The following is an 18,921-nucleotide window of genomic DNA, read 5'->3' as shown; positions in this document are numbered from 1 at the left end:
TGCTGATTTTGGGCTCATTCGACAGAGAACTTCTTAATTAGCTTAAAGTTCAATTTTCAAAGCCGTACATAACTCATGAGCTTCGCAATTAAAGAAAATCACATGCCAATTTTACCCCCACCACCGCGAATCGTTTTATTTAGAGAAAGTATAGTCTCGGCGAGAGCCTCGGGCCAGCAGACGACAGGGCTGTCAATGTACTTGTCCCGAGACTCTACCGAGTCTCTTGATAAGAGAAAGATGAAGGATTACGAGAAAAAATTCATAGAATGTTATGGAAGATGTCCAAACGCCAATGAAATGCCACGATTTACATACAAGTCGGTAAGAAAGATAAAGAAAACAAGATTCATATTGAAAAACAGAACGTAATAAAGAGAGGTTATACAAGTATGATTCGCAGCTGCGTTTCTTAATGGAAAATTGAAGTGGATAGCTACACACGTAAATGAGATTAAAAAATTTGTATAACAAAACAGTCGTAAGTCGATGAAAATAATGAGGAGCCAACAACGAGCTATCAAAGGAGAAAGTCAAATGAGAGGGAAACATCGTTCGAAATGAGCCATGGATCGCAAAGGATGAACGAAGACAACTGGAACGTCGAAGAAACTGACAAATGCAGTGAATCTCGAGGTAAGCAGTGAACAAATGGCATAGCGTAATTATAAGAATATCATCGTAACTGAAATGGCAAGAACTGTTAATAGAGTGCGAAACGATGAGGTTCCGACATGAAAAAACTATTGGTTAAGGCGATTAAAGTAATTATTGACAAAATTATATAGACGATGGACCGAATGACGATGTACATAACATCAGCGATGGGAATGAAATGGAGACATCTCAATCATTATGCATGGATGTTGAAGGAAGAAATCCAAACGACCCGAAATTACAAGGGATCGAAGAACGATGGTAAGGAAAATAATAAGAAGCATATGACTGTTTGATTATAAATTATAAATAATGTTATTTCGAATCAGTCATAGGAAACTGAGAAAAATCAAGTGCGAACGAGGAGGTCTATCTTCCCTTTTGACAACGAGGAATCAAACGAGAACGAGTCTTTATTCCAATTAGATGAATTGTCTTCTGGATTTAATCGTGGTTCTCGCAACGACGACGAATTAATTGACGCTGAAAACTCAAATATCGAACGAGACGACGGATACAATCGATCTCGAGGCAAGTAACGAAAGAGAACTAAATTGACGTTTTCAAAACCATAACAACGGTAAATTGAGGGGGGACGTTGTGATTGAACATAAAAAAATACGTTGAAATGCGAGAGTGAGCGCGGGGCGAGGACCGCGTGATGGTAAAAGTCAAGGTGACCGTGACGTCGGGTCCGCGCCCACGTCGGTATAGCCATACTGAATCAGAGCGTACGATTCACAGGACGTGGACGCACTAGACTCGACCGTGAGTAACCGTTTCGCGAATGTTAGAGTATACGAACATCTCCGTGAAACGTTTCGGCGTGTTATAAGACAAACAATGATTTATGTATGCGACGCTCAGTCGTCGAAATGCAATATCTTGTTCCTAATTATTGATTCGCATCGAACGACATTAACTATCTAAGAAACGAAACCTTCAGTAATTTTCCTAACGTTAATCATCCGAGAGGCAATTCGCCGAAAACCCTTTCCAGCATTCTCCAACACTAGTATTTGAAAGGCAATTTGAAAGTCGACTCGAAAGAAAAGTAGATATATCCGTGAAGAGATAAAGATATATAACAAGCTTTGTTATTCGATGGAACTAAAAACTGCGATCGAATTAATGATTACAAATATATTATGTAAAGAAAAATAAAAAATTTTCAAAAAAATTCATAAATATTTTACAAATTGAAAAATAAACTATCCAAGTTACATGCAGTATAAAAATGTATGATATCAATTGTTGGCCAAGTTTTTATTGATAATTTGAAATATTTATCGAACAAATCGGAAACTTTAATTGAAATTCATGATAATTATTTTCAAGAAAAAAGTTAATGAAAAAAAGTCATAACGGAAGTTACGTGCAGTACTAAAATGAATTATATCAATTCGAGGTCAAGTATTTATCAGTTATTCGAAATATAATCTCCGGCGACAAATGAGCGTTGAGAATCCTTGTCGGGCTCACAACGTTTTATCAAAATTACTAAAAAATTAATGGAAATAAAATCATTCAAAATTCACATGAAAGTCATTCGTTACTTCAAAAAGGTACACACTTTAAAGAATCGATTCCCCTCCGACTTTCAGGATCCCCTGGTATTATTCACAACATTCAACTTCGATTGGATCGGTACAAATTATGTTCAAATACGTCTTAAACGTACTTGTCCGGCCCATCACTTTTTATTCAAATTGCTCATTCGAATACAAATCAAAAACGAAGTTAATGCATGTGTTAATATTAAGGAACAGTATTTCCCGAGAAAATAATTTTCCTTCGAATTGCTCTTGTCAAAATGAAACGAAAATGAAAGATGAAGTTGATTAATCTATTTATATTATATGGAGTCAAGATTCACAACAAAATCATTCTTCTTCAAATTCCAGGAATCCACGTGTCGTACTCGACTAGTGATATTTATCAAAATGTGTACGTGACTATAGAAAAAAAAACATTGCATGGCTGAGTAGGTTCGAAAATTTCTAGTAATGCGCCTGATTATTTCTCATTTTCATTGGTTCTTACCGAATGGTATGTGTTCACTGAAGAAAATGAGAATAAGTGGATATTGCTATACGAACTTGCGAACAATCAAGTTCAAATTACTTGGAGATATTATTTTTATTTCTATCCATTTTATTATATTTGTCATTATAGAACAGCCCTGATTTGTTTTCGAATGAGCAATTTGAATAAAAAGTGATGGGCCGGACAAGTACGTTTAAGACATATTTGAACATAATTTGTACCGATCCAATCGAAGTTGAATGTTGTGAATAATACCAGGGGATCCTGAAAGTCGGAGGGGAATCGATTCTTTAAAGTGTGTACCTTTTTGAAGTAACGAATGACTTTCATGTGAATTTTGAATGAATTTATTTCCATTAATTTTTTAGTAATTTTGATAAAACGTTGTGAGCCCGACAAGGATTCTCAACGCTCATTTGTCGCCGGAGATTATATTTCGAATAACTGATAAATACTTGACCTCGAATTGATATAATTCATTTTAGTACTGCACGTAACTTCCGTTATGACTTTTTTTCATTAACTTTTTTCTTGAAAATAATTATCATGAATTTCAATTAAAGTTTCCGATTTGTTCGATAAATATTTCAAATTATCAATAAAAACTTGGCCAACAATTGATATCATACATTTTTATACTGCATGTAACTTGGATAGTTTATTTTTCAATTTGTCCAATATTTATGAATTTTTTTGAAAATTTTTTATTTTTCTTTACAGAATTTTTTCGATTGTTTTTTATTTTTGTTGAATTTTTTGGAACTTTTCAATTTTTCGTTTATTGTTTCTATAGAATTTTTTTCCTGGTTCTAAATCTTTTTTCTATGTCATCCAGAAACAAGAGACCATCAATGTACTTGTCCCAACCTTTTTTTCCCTAGGGGAAGTTTATGGTTTGATATCACGCCTTTTTTCTCAAAAGTTCCTCATTTATGTTATGACGGTTATAGGATTTTAGTATAAATTTCTATGAATTATTTGCTTAGTACATTTTTATAGATTCCATTCTCATACGAACATTTTTTATGGGATAATCTTTTTCATGAAATTATCAGCAAATAAGGGACCATCAATGTACTTTTCCTAATCTTATTTTCCCTGTGTATGATGTTCGGCTTATAAAGTTGGTTTGCACCATAAAAAACCAATTTTTCGTAAAAATTGTAGTGAAAATATTTCGTCACAAGTCTGCCCTTGAACTTTGGCGATTTTTTTCCTTATACTCTAATATGTTATGCCTATTAGGAACTCAACAGCATGGAGGAATCCGGGATGAGGCCCGAGAAATGAATTTCGGTTTATTATGTTGGTTTCCACGTAAAAGACCAATTTTTCTTCAAAATTGTACTGAAAATATTTCGGCACTGGTTTGGTCTTGGACTTTGGTGATTTTTCTCCTTGTCTTCTAATATGTTTTGTCTATTGGGATTCCAAGAGCATAAAGAAATACGTGTTGTGGGCCATAATATGATTTTCGGCTTATAACGTTGGTTGCCACGAAGTAAGATCTATTTTTCGTCAAAATTGTACTGGAAATATTTCGTCACAGGTCTGTCTTTGGACTTTGGCGATTTGTTTTCTTGTACTCTAATATGTTTCGTCTATTCGGAACCCAAGAGCATGGAGAAAAGTGTGTTGTGGGCCGAGATATGATTTTCGGCTTATAACGTTGGTTTCCACGAAAAACAACAAATTTCTCGTCAACATTGTACAGAAAATATTCTGTCACAGGTCTGTCCATGGAGTTGGGCTATTTTTTTTCTTCTACTCTAATATGCTATGCTTATTGGGAACCCAAGAGAATGGTAGAAAGCGAGTTGGGGGCCGAGATATGATTTTCGGCTTATAACGTTGGCTTCCGCGACAAAAGATCTATTTTTCGTCAAAATTGTACTGGAAATATTTCGTCACCTGTCTGTCCTTGGCCTTTGGCGATTTTTTCCAAGTCTTCATACCAAGAAAGAACTGATGTAAAGATTTCCTTAATAGAACAGATTTTATTTATCCCTGTTCTTCAAAATTCAAATGAAAGATAGATCAAATTCATAACACGAAAAATCCAACAGATTTGCCCACTTTAAATGTCGCTTTTGCATTCTGAATCTAGAGATTTCATTTCATCCAAAACGTGCCCCCAATGAAATATATTTCCAAAGTTTGTAAGTGGCCGCTGAGGTCCAATTATCCACAGTTTGATAGTTGCTGAAAAAAAGTACCCGAAAACTTCTAACATTTATTATGCCAGAACTCAAAGCAGCAAAAAAAACTAAGCGAACTTAATTCAACAGAGCAACAGAATTCAAAGACGTTTAAGGTACCTGCATTGGTTTTGGAGGAAAACCATTTCAGGACAATTCAGAAATTAATTTAGAAATTCGAAAACTCACAATGGAGTAGAAAAAGGAAAATTGAAGTATTTAGAAAAGCGGAAGACTTTTGTGATGAATTTTCTAGATTACATGATACGGATGGAGGAAATGATTTGAATGATTGGCACACATGCTGCAACACAGAAATATCAAAGTTTGGAAGTATTCGCTGTATATCAGTCATACAAACTTCAATACTATTTGAAAATTAACACTTAAAAACTTGCAGAACCAAGTTCCATTACATATTACCATAATCAAAGATAAGGGGTGATCCGTCGCATATATATTTATCCACAGAAATTTCAGAGTTCGCAGGTATCTGCTGCGGTTCAATGTATCTGCGCAATGAGCTTCGAAGACAGCAATTTCAAATCTATCCATAAATGAGCAACTGAAGACTTTTATAATCAATTTTTTACTTCATATAGATGTTACAGTTAGAGTCAAAATGTAAAATGAATGGCACAGTATTTAAATTGTATAGTTTGCAGATTTTTGCAGTATTTTAATGTTCCGAATCTACAGCATTGTAATGAAAAGTTGTCAAAAGTCATGATGTTACATTAAAATGACATAGCGCACATTGCATTCAGCAATTCTGTAAGTTTCTGGGGATGTTGGTAGGCATCATATTTGATCGCATCCAAAACTGAGCAACAGTAGACTTATCGGAATGAATTTTTTTTATAATAATTCCATATTTGTAGTTTGCAAAGTGGAAATACTCAACATACATGTCATTCTATAAGTTTTGTTATCAAAATTTGTGTTTGCATACCGCATTCCTAAGATACGACTTTTCATATCATCAGCAAAAAAAGCATCCATAGGCTTTCTGTAAAAGTTTCCAAATTTATCACTCGTCAGACCTAATGGGAAAAGAATAACTACACACTATACCAAGACCAGATGTTTTTTTGAAAATCTGATTTACAAAATGTGTAATTCAAGATCATGGTTAGAAACCTCTCGAATCATGTTACCACAATCATCATGAAGGAGTAGAAAATCATAGGACACATATTAGGGAACGAATTAATAATATGAATCGATCCGCTGCAAACTGATGGGGTGAAAACAAGGATCAGAGAGGGCAGAGCCAAACTGAATATCAAGCAAAATATGGGGATGTTTAAAAATAATGACGACACAAGAAATAAATTAGAAAACATTTATTCAATTAAAGTTTCTAATATCATTCTAATAGTTGCGTGTATTTTTGTTCTATTTATTCGTATATATAACCTATGTACACATGATATATAATCACGCCACTGACAATATATTCGCACTGGACAATATTTCTCGTATTCTGGTTTAATTGAAGGATTATTTCAGTTAACACTTATTTCCAATCGAACGAAATGATGAAATCTTGAAAAGTTTCGTTGACATATGCATCGCGCATTTTTTATATTCTTTTTCACACACACATCACAGACTACATTTACGCGGCCGCTTTGATACCGGTTTAATATATCACAAATAACAAAATAAATAGTATTATGCACTTCTTTAGATGACGAAAATTATTTTTTTATTGATCCCGCACGCACTTCGTAATGTCGAAACTCTGTTCATACGATCAAAAACTGACACATGGTTTGTACATATTATTATATGTATATCGATCGAATTTATGACTGCTGTTACCAGCTGTGCTGCGCCGTGTGCTACGTTCTGAAGTTGACGTCAGATTTCCAATCATCAACAACTAATTTCAACAACCAATCACAACGTTGAAAAATGGATGTCGTCAGATCCAACCAATCAGAAACTCGAGAGCATCAAAGTGCCTTTGATTGTGTTGTAAATACAGACGCATAAATTCTAGAATGTGTTGGTAACTTTTGCATAATCTTGAGCCTGTGCAAAGTTTTTTCTCAGCAATTACGCCACCGATCATGCTGATTGTGGGTGGAATCGAAAGGGAATTTATTAATTAATCTCCAGTTCAATTTTCAAAGCCTCAGATGACTCAGGAGTTTCGTAATTGAACAAAATGACATGCCAATTTTACCCCCACCACCGCGAATCGTTTTATTCAGAGAAAAGATAGTCTCGGCGAGCTCGGGCCAGCAGACGACAGGGCTGTCAATGTACTTGTCCCGAGACTCTACCGAGTCTCTTGATATTACAGATATCGAAGGGATTGAGAATCTATCGGACACCACCGACGAAGAAAATATTAACTGGAATAATATTGAAATAGCCGGATTGGACGACGGCGGCGGCGACGGTGGCGACGAGAACGGCGACGGTGGTGGGGACGACGACGACGACGGCGACGGCAAGAACCTAGCATTTCGTATTCCTCAACATGAGGTACTGACAACTCGAGCAAATATAAGGTGGAGAGATGACTATGATTATTGCGACAGCATTGCGATTCAAATTTTGGTATCGAAGCGTTGTTGACGATTTTAGATATTATCAAATTTATAATGAACGGAAACAGAATACCGAATACGAGAAGAGGTTTACAGAAATGTATGGTAAGACCGGAACGAGATTTCCAAACGAGAAACCTATATTGCAAACGTTGTCTGCAGACAATAGGGAAAGAAAAAAGACCTACGATAGAGTGTTATTGCGGATTGTCAGGCCCAAACAAGTCTTTGAAGAATACTTCATTTTACATAAATCTGAACTTGACTCGACAATTGAAGAGAATACTGTCTGTACCGAATATAATACAACGTCTGAGGTATCGCTACGATAGAAAGAAAAAACGTTTAAACGCGATAGAAGATATCTACGATAGTAAATTGTACAAAAAGTTGAGCCGACCCGGGAAATTTTTACATTCGGAATTCAATTATTCATTTACGCTGAATACAGATGGTCTTCAGGTAGCTAAATCATCGGGTGAAATCGCGTGGCCTGTGTTGTTGACGATTAATGAATTTTCTCTGCACATGCGTAAACGGTACATGATTTTGGTTGGAATTTATGCCGGCGATCGTAAACCAGATTTAAATGCGTACTTGGCACTGATAATCGATGAATTACAATTTTCAATTGTATGTCATTGTCCGAAAATTAATTTGTCCGAAAATTAGAATCACGAAGAACACTATTATTATTTACTTGAAAAAGTAGTAATTGGACAGGGGGTATTGCAAAATGCTTGAGAATTTGGAAGTTACCGTTATTCGATTCTCAATTGATTGAACAGTTTAAATTTGGGGAAATGAAATGATTAATTATGGAAATTATTGGCAACTAATGAAAGATGTATTGCCAATTGACGGAAATTTTCCAATTGATGGATAATGTTTTGCCAAATGACGTAAATTTGTCCATTAAATAAAAAGTTTTTGGTCAATCGATGAAGACCGGATCGGTCTTCGTCAATTCGCCCACAATGTTGTTAAATGATTATATATTTATCGATGATGAGCGATACAATTTAAATATGGAATACGATAAATTGATGGAGATCGGGGGTTTTTAGGGCTGCTGAGCGCAATTCCAGTATCAGATTTCCTAGATTTCGAAAATTCAAAATGGCGGATCTAATATTCCAAACCACTTTTTGAAAAATTGATCCGACTGGCCTGAAACTTGTTATTCAGAGGTTTTTGGTGTCGCTGAACACGAATCTGCCGCCGACTTTTCTAAATTTCAAAAACTCGAAGTGATGAATCTGATATTTCGAAGGATTTCTTGAACAACCATGCAATTGGCCCGAAACTTGTTACTGAAAAGTTTCCGGGGTCACTGAGTAGAAATCTGATGTCGAATGTTTAAAATTTCAAAAATTTAAAGTGTCAAATATACGATCTTGAAGGACTTTTTTAAAATCAATCCCATTAACCTGAAATCATTTCTCGAGAGTTTTTGTGACTGCTGAGCACAATTCCGATGTCAGATTTTCATAATTTCGAAAATCAGAAGCGTCAAAAACCATGGAAGAATATGTCTAGATATTGAAAACCATGGAGCAATATGCGTGAACATCGAAAACCATGGAGAAATATGCCTAGACATCGAAAATCAAGGATCCGTCGACCTAGACATCGGAAACCACGGAGAAATGTGCCGTGACATCAAAAACCATGGAGAAATATACCTAGACACCGAACACCATGGAGAAATATACCGAGACATGGAAAACCATGTAGCCGTTGACCTAGACATCGAAAACCTTGGAGCAACATGCCTGGACATCGAAAACCATAGAGAAATATGCCCAGACATCGAAAACCATGGAGAAATATACCTAGATATGGAAAACCACAGAGAAACATACCTGGTCGTCGAGAACCATGGAGAAATATGCCTAGATATCGAAAACCATGGATAAATATTCCTCGACATAGAAAACCATGAAGAAGTATACCTAGATATCGAAAACCAGGTTTGATGTCGGAGCTCGTCCGAGACGGTCGTGTGTGTGCGTACGAGCGAACCGACTCTGTTTATATACAGTGAGATAAGAAAGTGCTACCATACTACATACGTGCTTAACCTCTCTAAGTGTTACCCCGGGTCCCTTCCCGAGATACTCCTCAGGATGTCGGACTCTCGGGACACCGAGAACGGATCCAACCAGGAATTGTTATTATTTCCTCAATACCCAACCATTACTCTGCGAACAAACGCTGCAGAAAATAACAAAGTCACCATCACGGCAAATGATGGTCACCTTGATCCCCCAGGGGAGAATGGACGATGAAAATCCGTGCCTACAGTGCGAAGAAAATGCTGAGAGTACGCTGACATCCGCGAGAACCCAGAACGGTCGTCCCCTGGGCCCTGTGTGTGTCAAGTGCAAAAAACCACGTAATCGAGAAATGAGAGTGGGTGCTGCTGAAGTAATGGCCCTAGACATCAAAAGTGCACCAAACAACGCAACGCAGAAAATTCTGGAAAACCCGAGGCCCACCAAGCCAGTTGCAGCCAACGCCCAGAAAAAAGGGCGACGTAGAGGGAGATCAGCGGGCCTCAACGACCAAGACAACCCTTCCACCCCGACAATCGGTAAAGTAGGTAACCCCTCTGCCCAAAATGACAACGACATGTCCATGGACACCAACGAACACGACCCATCGCAGTCTCCCAAAAGGACACGAGATGTCAGCACCAGCGACGCCGAATCGTGCACCGACTGGACACCCACCAGAGGCAAAGAACGCTCCACGGACGGGAAAAAACAAAAAAAGGTAACTGCTGGTCCCAAACCAGCGCCAATAATTATCAAATTCAAACACGATGGAGACGGAAACATTTCTCGCATCGCGACTCAAAGCGCTAAAAAACGAGGAACCATCCAATATGCGTCCAATTCGATCAAGATCTGCCCAACGTCGCGCGAGAATGCCGAAAAAATATCACAACACCTAAAAGCCATTTCAGTCGGATTTTATATTGCTGGATCGTCAGCACACAACAACGCTGACACCCCGAAAACAGCAAAAATTTTCGTCCGAGCTCTGGTAACTTGGTCGAGCGAAGAACAACTAGCCCGCGACATAGAGGAAAGCTGGTCCATACAACCTCTAAAAATAATAAAATTCAAATCAAACATGGGATTCATTGCCGTGTTCAACGCGTCAGACCGTGTTTACACCAAGTACGGACGACAAACCATAGGGGTGCAGGTGGATGCAGGTGGAAAAATACCGCCCGTCTCAACCAAGTATCCTGCAATGTAAACACTGCAAGCAATTCGACCACGTAACGTCGAACTGCTCGATGACGGAGGTACAGCCAACCAAGGAGATCGAGTCCATCGACGCGGACACCGAGGAAACAACACCGAGCGGTGACAAGATGCCACGTATTATAGAGGTTTGTACAAACTGCAACCAACCAGGACACGGTGCAACCAGCACCAAATGCCCGATATTCCAAAAACATCTGGATAAGGCCCGCAGGCAAATAAAGCCTCGCCCGTCCCCAGCAACACCACAAAAACAACAACAACAGCAACAACCAAAACAAAATACACCCGAGTTCCGAATACGAAATACAGACTTTCCTGAACTCCCAAGGAAAACAAAAACCGAGACCGCGCGTGGGTGGCAACGACTCCCATCAACGGAATGGAACAACGCCACGAAACAGGCTGGCACAAACCGAACTGGCACAATGCAAGAACAACTCACCGGTGATAAACAACTCTCAGTTGACAGATTGCGAGCAAAGCAATCAATAAGAGATCATCTCCAGGACGAACTGAACTGGGTACCCCCAGAGGAATGCTTCGCAATACTACGATCCATAACCGAAGAGTGCAAAAAAATTGAAGGCCGTATCACTTGGGGCATAATCTCGGAGATCGCAACCAAGATTACAACTCAATTATGCCAGTTCTTACTACAGGCTTAAAAATACTGCAGTGCAACGTCAACGGGGTCACAAACAAGATCGCTAACCTCCGTGACCTTGCATTGAAATATAAACCGGACGTAATTGTTCTGAACGAACTCAAAATCGGCCCCAAGCAAACGGGCAAACTTAATATCCAGGGCTACACGCAAATCCGAGACATGCGCTTTGCAAACACTAACAGAGGGCCGGAATCTCCTAACGCCGTATCCCGAGGGACATCCATGTACGTTGCTGCAAAGCTGCGCTGGATAAGACTAACAAACCTCCGGGATGTTGAAAGCTGTAATATTAGAGTCGACACGGCAACCGAGCCCATTAACATCTTGGGTACGTACTTACCACCAGGAAAACGAATCCCTCGTGCGGACATTGAAACCCTATTTGCCAATCGCAACACCGTGGCTATTCGAGACTTCAACATTAGACATGTTCAACTTGGAGACGCCTCCACATCCGACAATGGCAGAGCATTCTACCCACTACTAAACTCTGGGCAGATAATCAGACACGACGCTGGCAATACAAGAGGCGCGAGTAAACTTGACTGCATACTCACCAACAACCCGGTCCTAATAACGCACCTTGAACAAATCGACGATATCTGCAGCGACCACACGCCAATTCTTGCAACCGTGAGCTGTGTGCCCAAAAAAAACCGAAGTGGCGCATGTCCTGCAACGGCATAGACTGGCAAGAATTTACACAACGTACGGAGCTCGAGTGCACGGACGTTAACTCCCACGAGGACATGGAACTCGCCATCGATAAAGTAGTGACACGTGTGAACTCTGCCAAAGAATCACTGTACAAAAAATACGACGCCAACGCCATCACCAGAACTAGTGGAAGCGTGTAGGATTCGCAACAACTTCAAAAAATGGATGCAGCGAGCAGGTAGAACCAACGATCCAATGATTCGTGCGGAACACCGGTGGCTGGTCCGTGAAGCTGGCCGCATCAGTAACGAGGAAATGGGGAACAAATGGATCGACGCCATCAGCAACAGCGACAATCATTGGAAAAACCTCTGGCGGATCCAAAAAGCGATGAAAAAACCACAATACCTCCCACCTGTCCTTGCAGGCATAAGAAACCAAAACGAGGTCGCGGAACAACTTGTAGAGGCCGCAATCGTACGAGACTCCGAGGTCGCCTACGCCGATCGCCTCGACCCCACCATAATGGAGACCGAGCCCATCAACGAAACTTGTATGTATGAGGCCTGCAACATGCTGAAGAAATTCAAGAATAACAAAACTCCTGGCCTGGATGGAATAACAGCGAAGGAGCTTAAAAATATGAGTTACAGCGCAAAACAACAGATGGTGAAAGTGTTCAACTTTTGTCTGAGGAACAACACATTCCCAGAACGCTGGAAAATTGGTAACTGCATATTTCTGCACAAACCAGGAAAACCCAACAACGACCCCAAATCATACAGACCCATTACACTCCTCGACGTCATGGGAAAATGGCTTGAACGAATCATCCTCGCCCGAATGAATGAACTCGAACGGAGGTTACCGGATTCCCAACACGGATTCCGACCAGCCCTCGGCACGCACACGCAGGTGGCCAGAACCATTGCAAACGTGCAAAACAAAATGGCTCAGAAGCAACAAATTACCTTAGTCTCACTAGACCTCTCAAAGGCTTTTGACTCAATCAACCACCAAGGACTTTATAAAAAACTCATGAATCTCAGGGCCAGTCGTGGCTTGTTCGAATAATTTCATCGTACTTAACCAACCGACGCCTGGTTGGCACGTACCTAAACGGAAAAAGTCAGCCGCAACACCAACCACACGGAATACCACAAGGATCTATTCCTCGGTCCGATCATTTTCAATATCTATGTGGCCGATCTCCCAGAACCAATAGATGACTCGGTAATGCTCTCGCAATACGCGGATGATGTTTTAATCACCGCCACCGGACGAAATGCGCACGCTGCGACCATCAAGGCGGAAGTTCAAACGGACAGAATCATTGCATCCTACCGTCGATGGGGACTCAAATGCAACACGGAAAAGACAGAGGCAATGATGATACGAAATCGCCGCGACGCACCCAAAGAACTCAACCTGAATAACTCCATTGTCCCGATGGTTAACCATATTAAATACCTAGGAGTAGAAATAACGAAAAGCACATCATTAACGTTGCACGTCAACAAAATTCTCAGCAAATTCAATATGGTCCGAAATCAACTTGCGCCAATAATTGGGTATCACAGCCAAGTCGACACCACCATCAAAATCAAAATAATTAATGCATGCATGCTGCCGATCCTCGACTGCGGAACAGCAGTACTGCTGCCAGCACACACCAAAGGCAACCTCCTTCGGCTCGAAAGAGCTTATAAGGGAGTTGTTAAAACCGCGGGAAACCTGCCGCGAACATTACCTACCGCAGACCTCTGGGAGATGCTGGATCAAACCCCCTTTCTAGAGCGCCAGCGTCAAATACGCGACAATATGTTAAATACATTTGAAAATGGACGAGACCCCTTCTTGCGAGACACGATCGACAACGTCAACCTACAATTGACCGCAGCAAGGAACAAGGGCCGCTACGGCCATACCCTCTTCGGGACCCGCTAGAAGCGTGTTCGTCAACCACGAGTGAGACGACTGTAAATAGTCACTCCATTAATTAATTAATTCATTCATTCATTCATTCACTCACTACCTGTACATACACTCATCTACCCATTTAAAACCTAAGTTAGACTAAGCGAGGCTAATAGCCAAATGCAATATAAACAAGCTCGCAAGAGCAAGGCCTGATTACAATACAAATAATAACCCACCTGCCATAACACACAACACATGTAAATAATGCTATAAGTTAAGCAATAGAACGACAACACGAACTATCCAAAAAATGTACCATAAACAAAAAAAAAACAAGCAATAAAAACTTCAGTTCAGTTCAGTCAGATATCGAAAACCATGTCGCAATATGCCTGGACATCGAAAACCATGGAGTACTATAATGTAACGTAACGCCCTCCTGAACGACTCGAATCGATTGGAACCCGAACCTAACCTCGAAAAACATCGCGACGCGCACGATGTTTTTGACTGAGCGCGTACAACGACCGGTGAGACGCGTCACTACTGGCCGGCGGCTGCCGTACTGGTGGGCAATACAAAGGCCCGATACAAGCGGTGGAGCGCGAGTAGTAGAGCTAAGCTGGTTCCCTACCATGTAGGAATCTACCTTACCGACCGTCGGTAAAGTAGATTCCCTGTTCAAACCCAAACAACCCCAAACGGTCGGTAATAAAGATGGCCGCTCTAACCCAAACGGTCGGTAAAAAGGATGACTACCCAAACCCAAACAAACCCAAACATGTAATCGAACTGAGCTCAAACCCAAACAAACCCAAGTATGTAATCGAACTGAGCTTAAACCCAAACAAACCCAAACATGTAATCGAACTGAGCTCAAACCCAAACAACCCCAAACAAACCTCGAACTGATTCAAAGTCCCCGCGCCGTATAGTACGCACCGATGGCGATTTGGCTAATGGAGATCTCTCGTGTGCGGATACTCTGCATACAAGTCCAAACAAGTCGGCAACCCCGATCGGAATTGTTAACTATCGGAATAGTTGAAGTTAACTATCGGAATAGTTGAAGTTAACTGTCGGAACAGTTAAAGTTAACTGCCGGAATAGTTAAATATCGGGATAGTTATTGAGTAAAGTCCACAGGTAATTACAAAAAGATTTTTTTATTCATTTAATCGAGATTTTTATTTACAAAGTTTACATTCTCTTTTGAGTGGCGCGAACAATTTTTCCATTTTATGCTCTCGGCATCGTCGACACTCGGCAACTTCAGGATCCATTTTGAACGACTCGGGCAATTTTTCCCAGACGGAATCGACGCTGTACACGGTGAAGGTCACGATGAATTCCTTGGGCAGCTGAGCGATGTCGGTGGTTGAGAGTGTCATAAAGTTGGCCGGGCAACTTTGAATTTTTAACTTTTTAATAATTAATATCTCAAGGTGGTCGCGTGGTGGTCGATGGTAGAGCAATTAATATGCTTGGTGGTTTTTAATTTTTAATAAATACATCATTTTCATTTTTAGCATCAAATTAGCCGGCCAAAATTAATTTTACGTGAAAGAACTTGGATAACATGCTTAATTGATGCAGAATCACTTGGTGGTCACAAATCGACAAGTTACAACCCTTGGTAAACAGTAATTCATTTAATAAACATAAAAAAAAAGAATTCAATATTCAGTCTAGAAAATCCCGTGGTGATGCTTATGGTGACGTAATTAGAACGCTCTGATTGGTCGATGAAAAGATTCAACGGACAAATTAATAAAATGTCGAGGTGAGATGTAAAAAGAAAGCGAGCGGTTACAGATGTTGAACCTAGATGTCGCACTGAGCATTTTCGTCGATAATTTCCACGATTGGCACGATTACCGAATTTCCGACCACGGTCCTACATACAGGTCTGGAAACGACGGTGGTGGGGGATGGGTCGCTTAACTACCAGTGTTTGTAGCTTCCATGTTTGGCCGCATGGTGCGCATTGGAAAAGGGATGTTATGTGCAAAAGAGATAGCCATATGTCTCTTGGGCACAGCGCATGCGCTTTCCATTATAATTTTTTCGTATGAAAAAATAAGAGCTCGGGAAGAGACAATTGTTCAAATTTATTATGAAAACAATAATTAATTAGAATTGTATGAACGAGTGTGAAAAAAACCGATCCCCCAATAAAATAAGAGGGGCTCTGTTATATAATGATTTGGTAAACAATACAGATGGGTGAAATTTGTGGATAAAATTGAACAATTAAACGAACGGATAAAGAAATGAAATCAATCAATCCCTTTATATGCCTTTATCTTGTACGGATAGATACGGCCATTCTTTCATGCCCATACGCATTTTAATTTATCCACGCGTCACTTTCACTCGTTTGTCCGTACACTCTTTTTTTTACCAAATGGGCAGATGATTGGATGAATTACACAAGTATTGAAATGGACGAACAAAGAAGTAAGCTGTGTAAACATTGATTTGAGAAAAGAAAACGCGTTGAATACGAAACATTTGGAGTAATGAATTTATCAGTCAAACTAGTCAAGAATAGATATTTTTCTTTGTGTACACAGCGCGGGATCTCACGTCGAACTACTCAATAAAATAGTTGGATGGAAAAGGGATGGCAAATTAAAAAACAATTACATGAGAGGATCATCAAGTTTTCTTCAAATATATGGACGGATGAGGCATTCCTTCGCCGAGCTTCCGATTGAAAACCATGCACGCCAAGCTTGTGTGTAATGTTGAAAATGAATTTGTCCAGTTCATCGTATAGATACAATGCATGCACTTGTACGCGTAATCTGTTTTAAGTTTTGTAACGAATTTTTCCCGGGGAAGTACGATTCGTCCCTTCCCGGCTCACTCACCTCGTCTCGCGCTACTCCCCGGCTGCGAGAACGGACTGGGCGCCAGGTACAAAGTACCGCCGAATGAATCGACTTGAATTTCGTCGGATCTCGCGATGGTAACGTCATGCAAAATTAGAATGTAGAGAGCACGAGGGAAACAAGTGACCGAGGACGGTCCGGCTACTCAGCTCAGCTGAGGTACAAAAGGTAGAGGGGGGGATCCTTGGAAAAGAGTAACAATTCATAACGCAACAAAAAAATGTAGCCGACACAGAACAAATAATTCAGAAAAGGTTTCACAATTTATTCGAAAGCTCGATGAATAAACCAGAATACAGCGTGAGATATATTAGAAAGAGAGGGGATGCGATATAAAACAAAACCGGAGGGAAGTAATTCGCTAACGAGCCCGAGCGTACAACGGTTAGGTCTCCTTCCGTGACGAGGGAAACTCGCGTACGGCGGGCGCGAATCCGCCGGGTGAGAACGATTAGCGATTCGTCCCGCGATCTTACAGGTGCCGTAGATAGACGACAACCGAGGCGCTCTGACATGGCAGGTAACAGGTAGCCAGCGACCCGACAAGCGGGGCTGGAGGTAATAGGCAAAAGATAACCCACGTCAGAACGAACGGTGTCGCAGGTAATTCAAGGCAAAAGGTAGCGGCACCCGGTCGATCGAGAGGGGGTTAGAGAATAGAGTAATAGAAAAATTAACATTGAGACGGTATGAAAACGGATTGAAATTTAGGGCGTAACGCCGCTCGCAAAAATATATCGGAAAGTGACTAAAGTACGACACGCAGTAAACATCGTAGCGTGAAGGCTCAGGCAAAAGAAAAAATCAAGAAATATTCAACGCAAAAGACAACAGGTACCGCCGTATAAACGACGCGCGACCACGCGAGCAAGAGAAATGGAACGAAAACAAAGGCGCGAACGGACCGGCCGGCGAGAGCCTCAGCGCGTGCAAGGAGAGAGAGAGAGAGAACAACGTTACTGCGTGGAAGGTTCCAGCGCTTAACACTACATTACATCAGACTCGAACTCGATATTTTCGAAATATTTGAACGGAAAAGACTTTAATTAATTAACGCGAAGACCAAATGGACTGTGAGTTCGATAGTCAAGTCAGGCCACGCAAAACTGCCGTACTAAAGAATGAACACGGGAAGTATCGGCCACAATCTCGCTCGATACTTCGGCCCCGTGCCCGACTACAACGGCCAAAACGAAAAACTCTACAAAAACCGGAACTATATTCCGAAACTCAAAAAGGACTCGACTTAACTAGCGAACTCGATGGAGAAAGAGAAGTGGACTTACCGAGGGACACGCTCGCCGCACCAAGACCAAGAAAAACTCGACTTCGGGAAGGCTCGGCTGTTGACTCGTCGTAACGGTGCTTGGAGAAAGACTAATTGGTGCGTGCGAGCGGTCCTCGCGATTCGGCGTTGTCCCCACCACGAGGCCCAGGTACTGCAGCGCTCCTGCGCTAGGCGCGAACCCGAGCGCGAACTCGGGGCTCGCGCTTTCGCGCGGGATTTTCAAACGGGGAGTGCGTCAGAGCCATAATTGCAGCTACGCTCAAATACTTACTCCTCCACTGCTCTCACCTTTCCCGCTCACTCGAAACACTCCTCCCTACAAGATGACCGTGATCCGGGTGTCTTTCCTCTTGGGGATCCGGCGGGCAGCTCCGGAAGGCTGAGGGGAGGCCTCCCTCACGATTCCTGACGTCTAGGATGCGTGGTGGGCCCACAAAATAACCACCAGGCAAAACAGCACCTCACCTCCGGAAAACTCCCCCAGATCCCACCTGACGAGGCGCCGGTTCACGCGGACTTTGACACCCGAATCTACGGTAGTGCGGGCGGTGCAACTCGAGGTTGCTACGGCGGGAAATACACGGGCGGCGTTCATAAAATGGCCAATGCCAGCGTGTTCTTTCAACCGCCCGCAGGTCGAGATTGTTTTTCGGTGCTCGTAGACGGTGTGGGAGGAAGGGTTCTTGCGAGCGAGGTCGGCTCGAACAGCCGGAGAGCAAGCCGACTAGTATTCCTTGCTAGGCCCC

General features: G+C 41.2%; 2 protein-coding genes across 2 annotated transcripts in view; one reads left to right on the top strand and one right to left on the bottom strand.

Annotated features, from left to right (window-relative positions):
- LOC122416032 (uncharacterized) overlaps positions 1 to 18,921 on the bottom strand; it is a 150,218-nt gene that overhangs the window by 55,187 nt on the left and 76,110 nt on the right. The window lies entirely within an intron of this gene.
- LOC122416033 (uncharacterized) lies at positions 232 to 1,182 on the top strand. Its single transcript, XM_043428695.1, has 3 exons — positions 232 to 636; positions 789 to 918; positions 987 to 1,182. The coding sequence occupies exons 1-3, from the start codon at positions 561 to 563 to the stop codon at positions 1,081 to 1,083; spliced, it is 303 nt and encodes a 100-aa protein (XP_043284630.1). The 5' UTR covers positions 232 to 560; the 3' UTR covers positions 1,084 to 1,182.

The sequence above is a fragment of the Venturia canescens genome, chromosome 9, assembly GCF_019457755.1.
Source record: "Venturia canescens isolate UGA chromosome 9, ASM1945775v1, whole genome shotgun sequence".
NCBI lineage: Eukaryota > Metazoa > Arthropoda > Insecta > Hymenoptera > Ichneumonidae > Venturia > Venturia canescens.
Note: the sequence above shows the minus strand (reverse complement) of the source record. Positions and strands in the feature narration are given on the sequence as shown.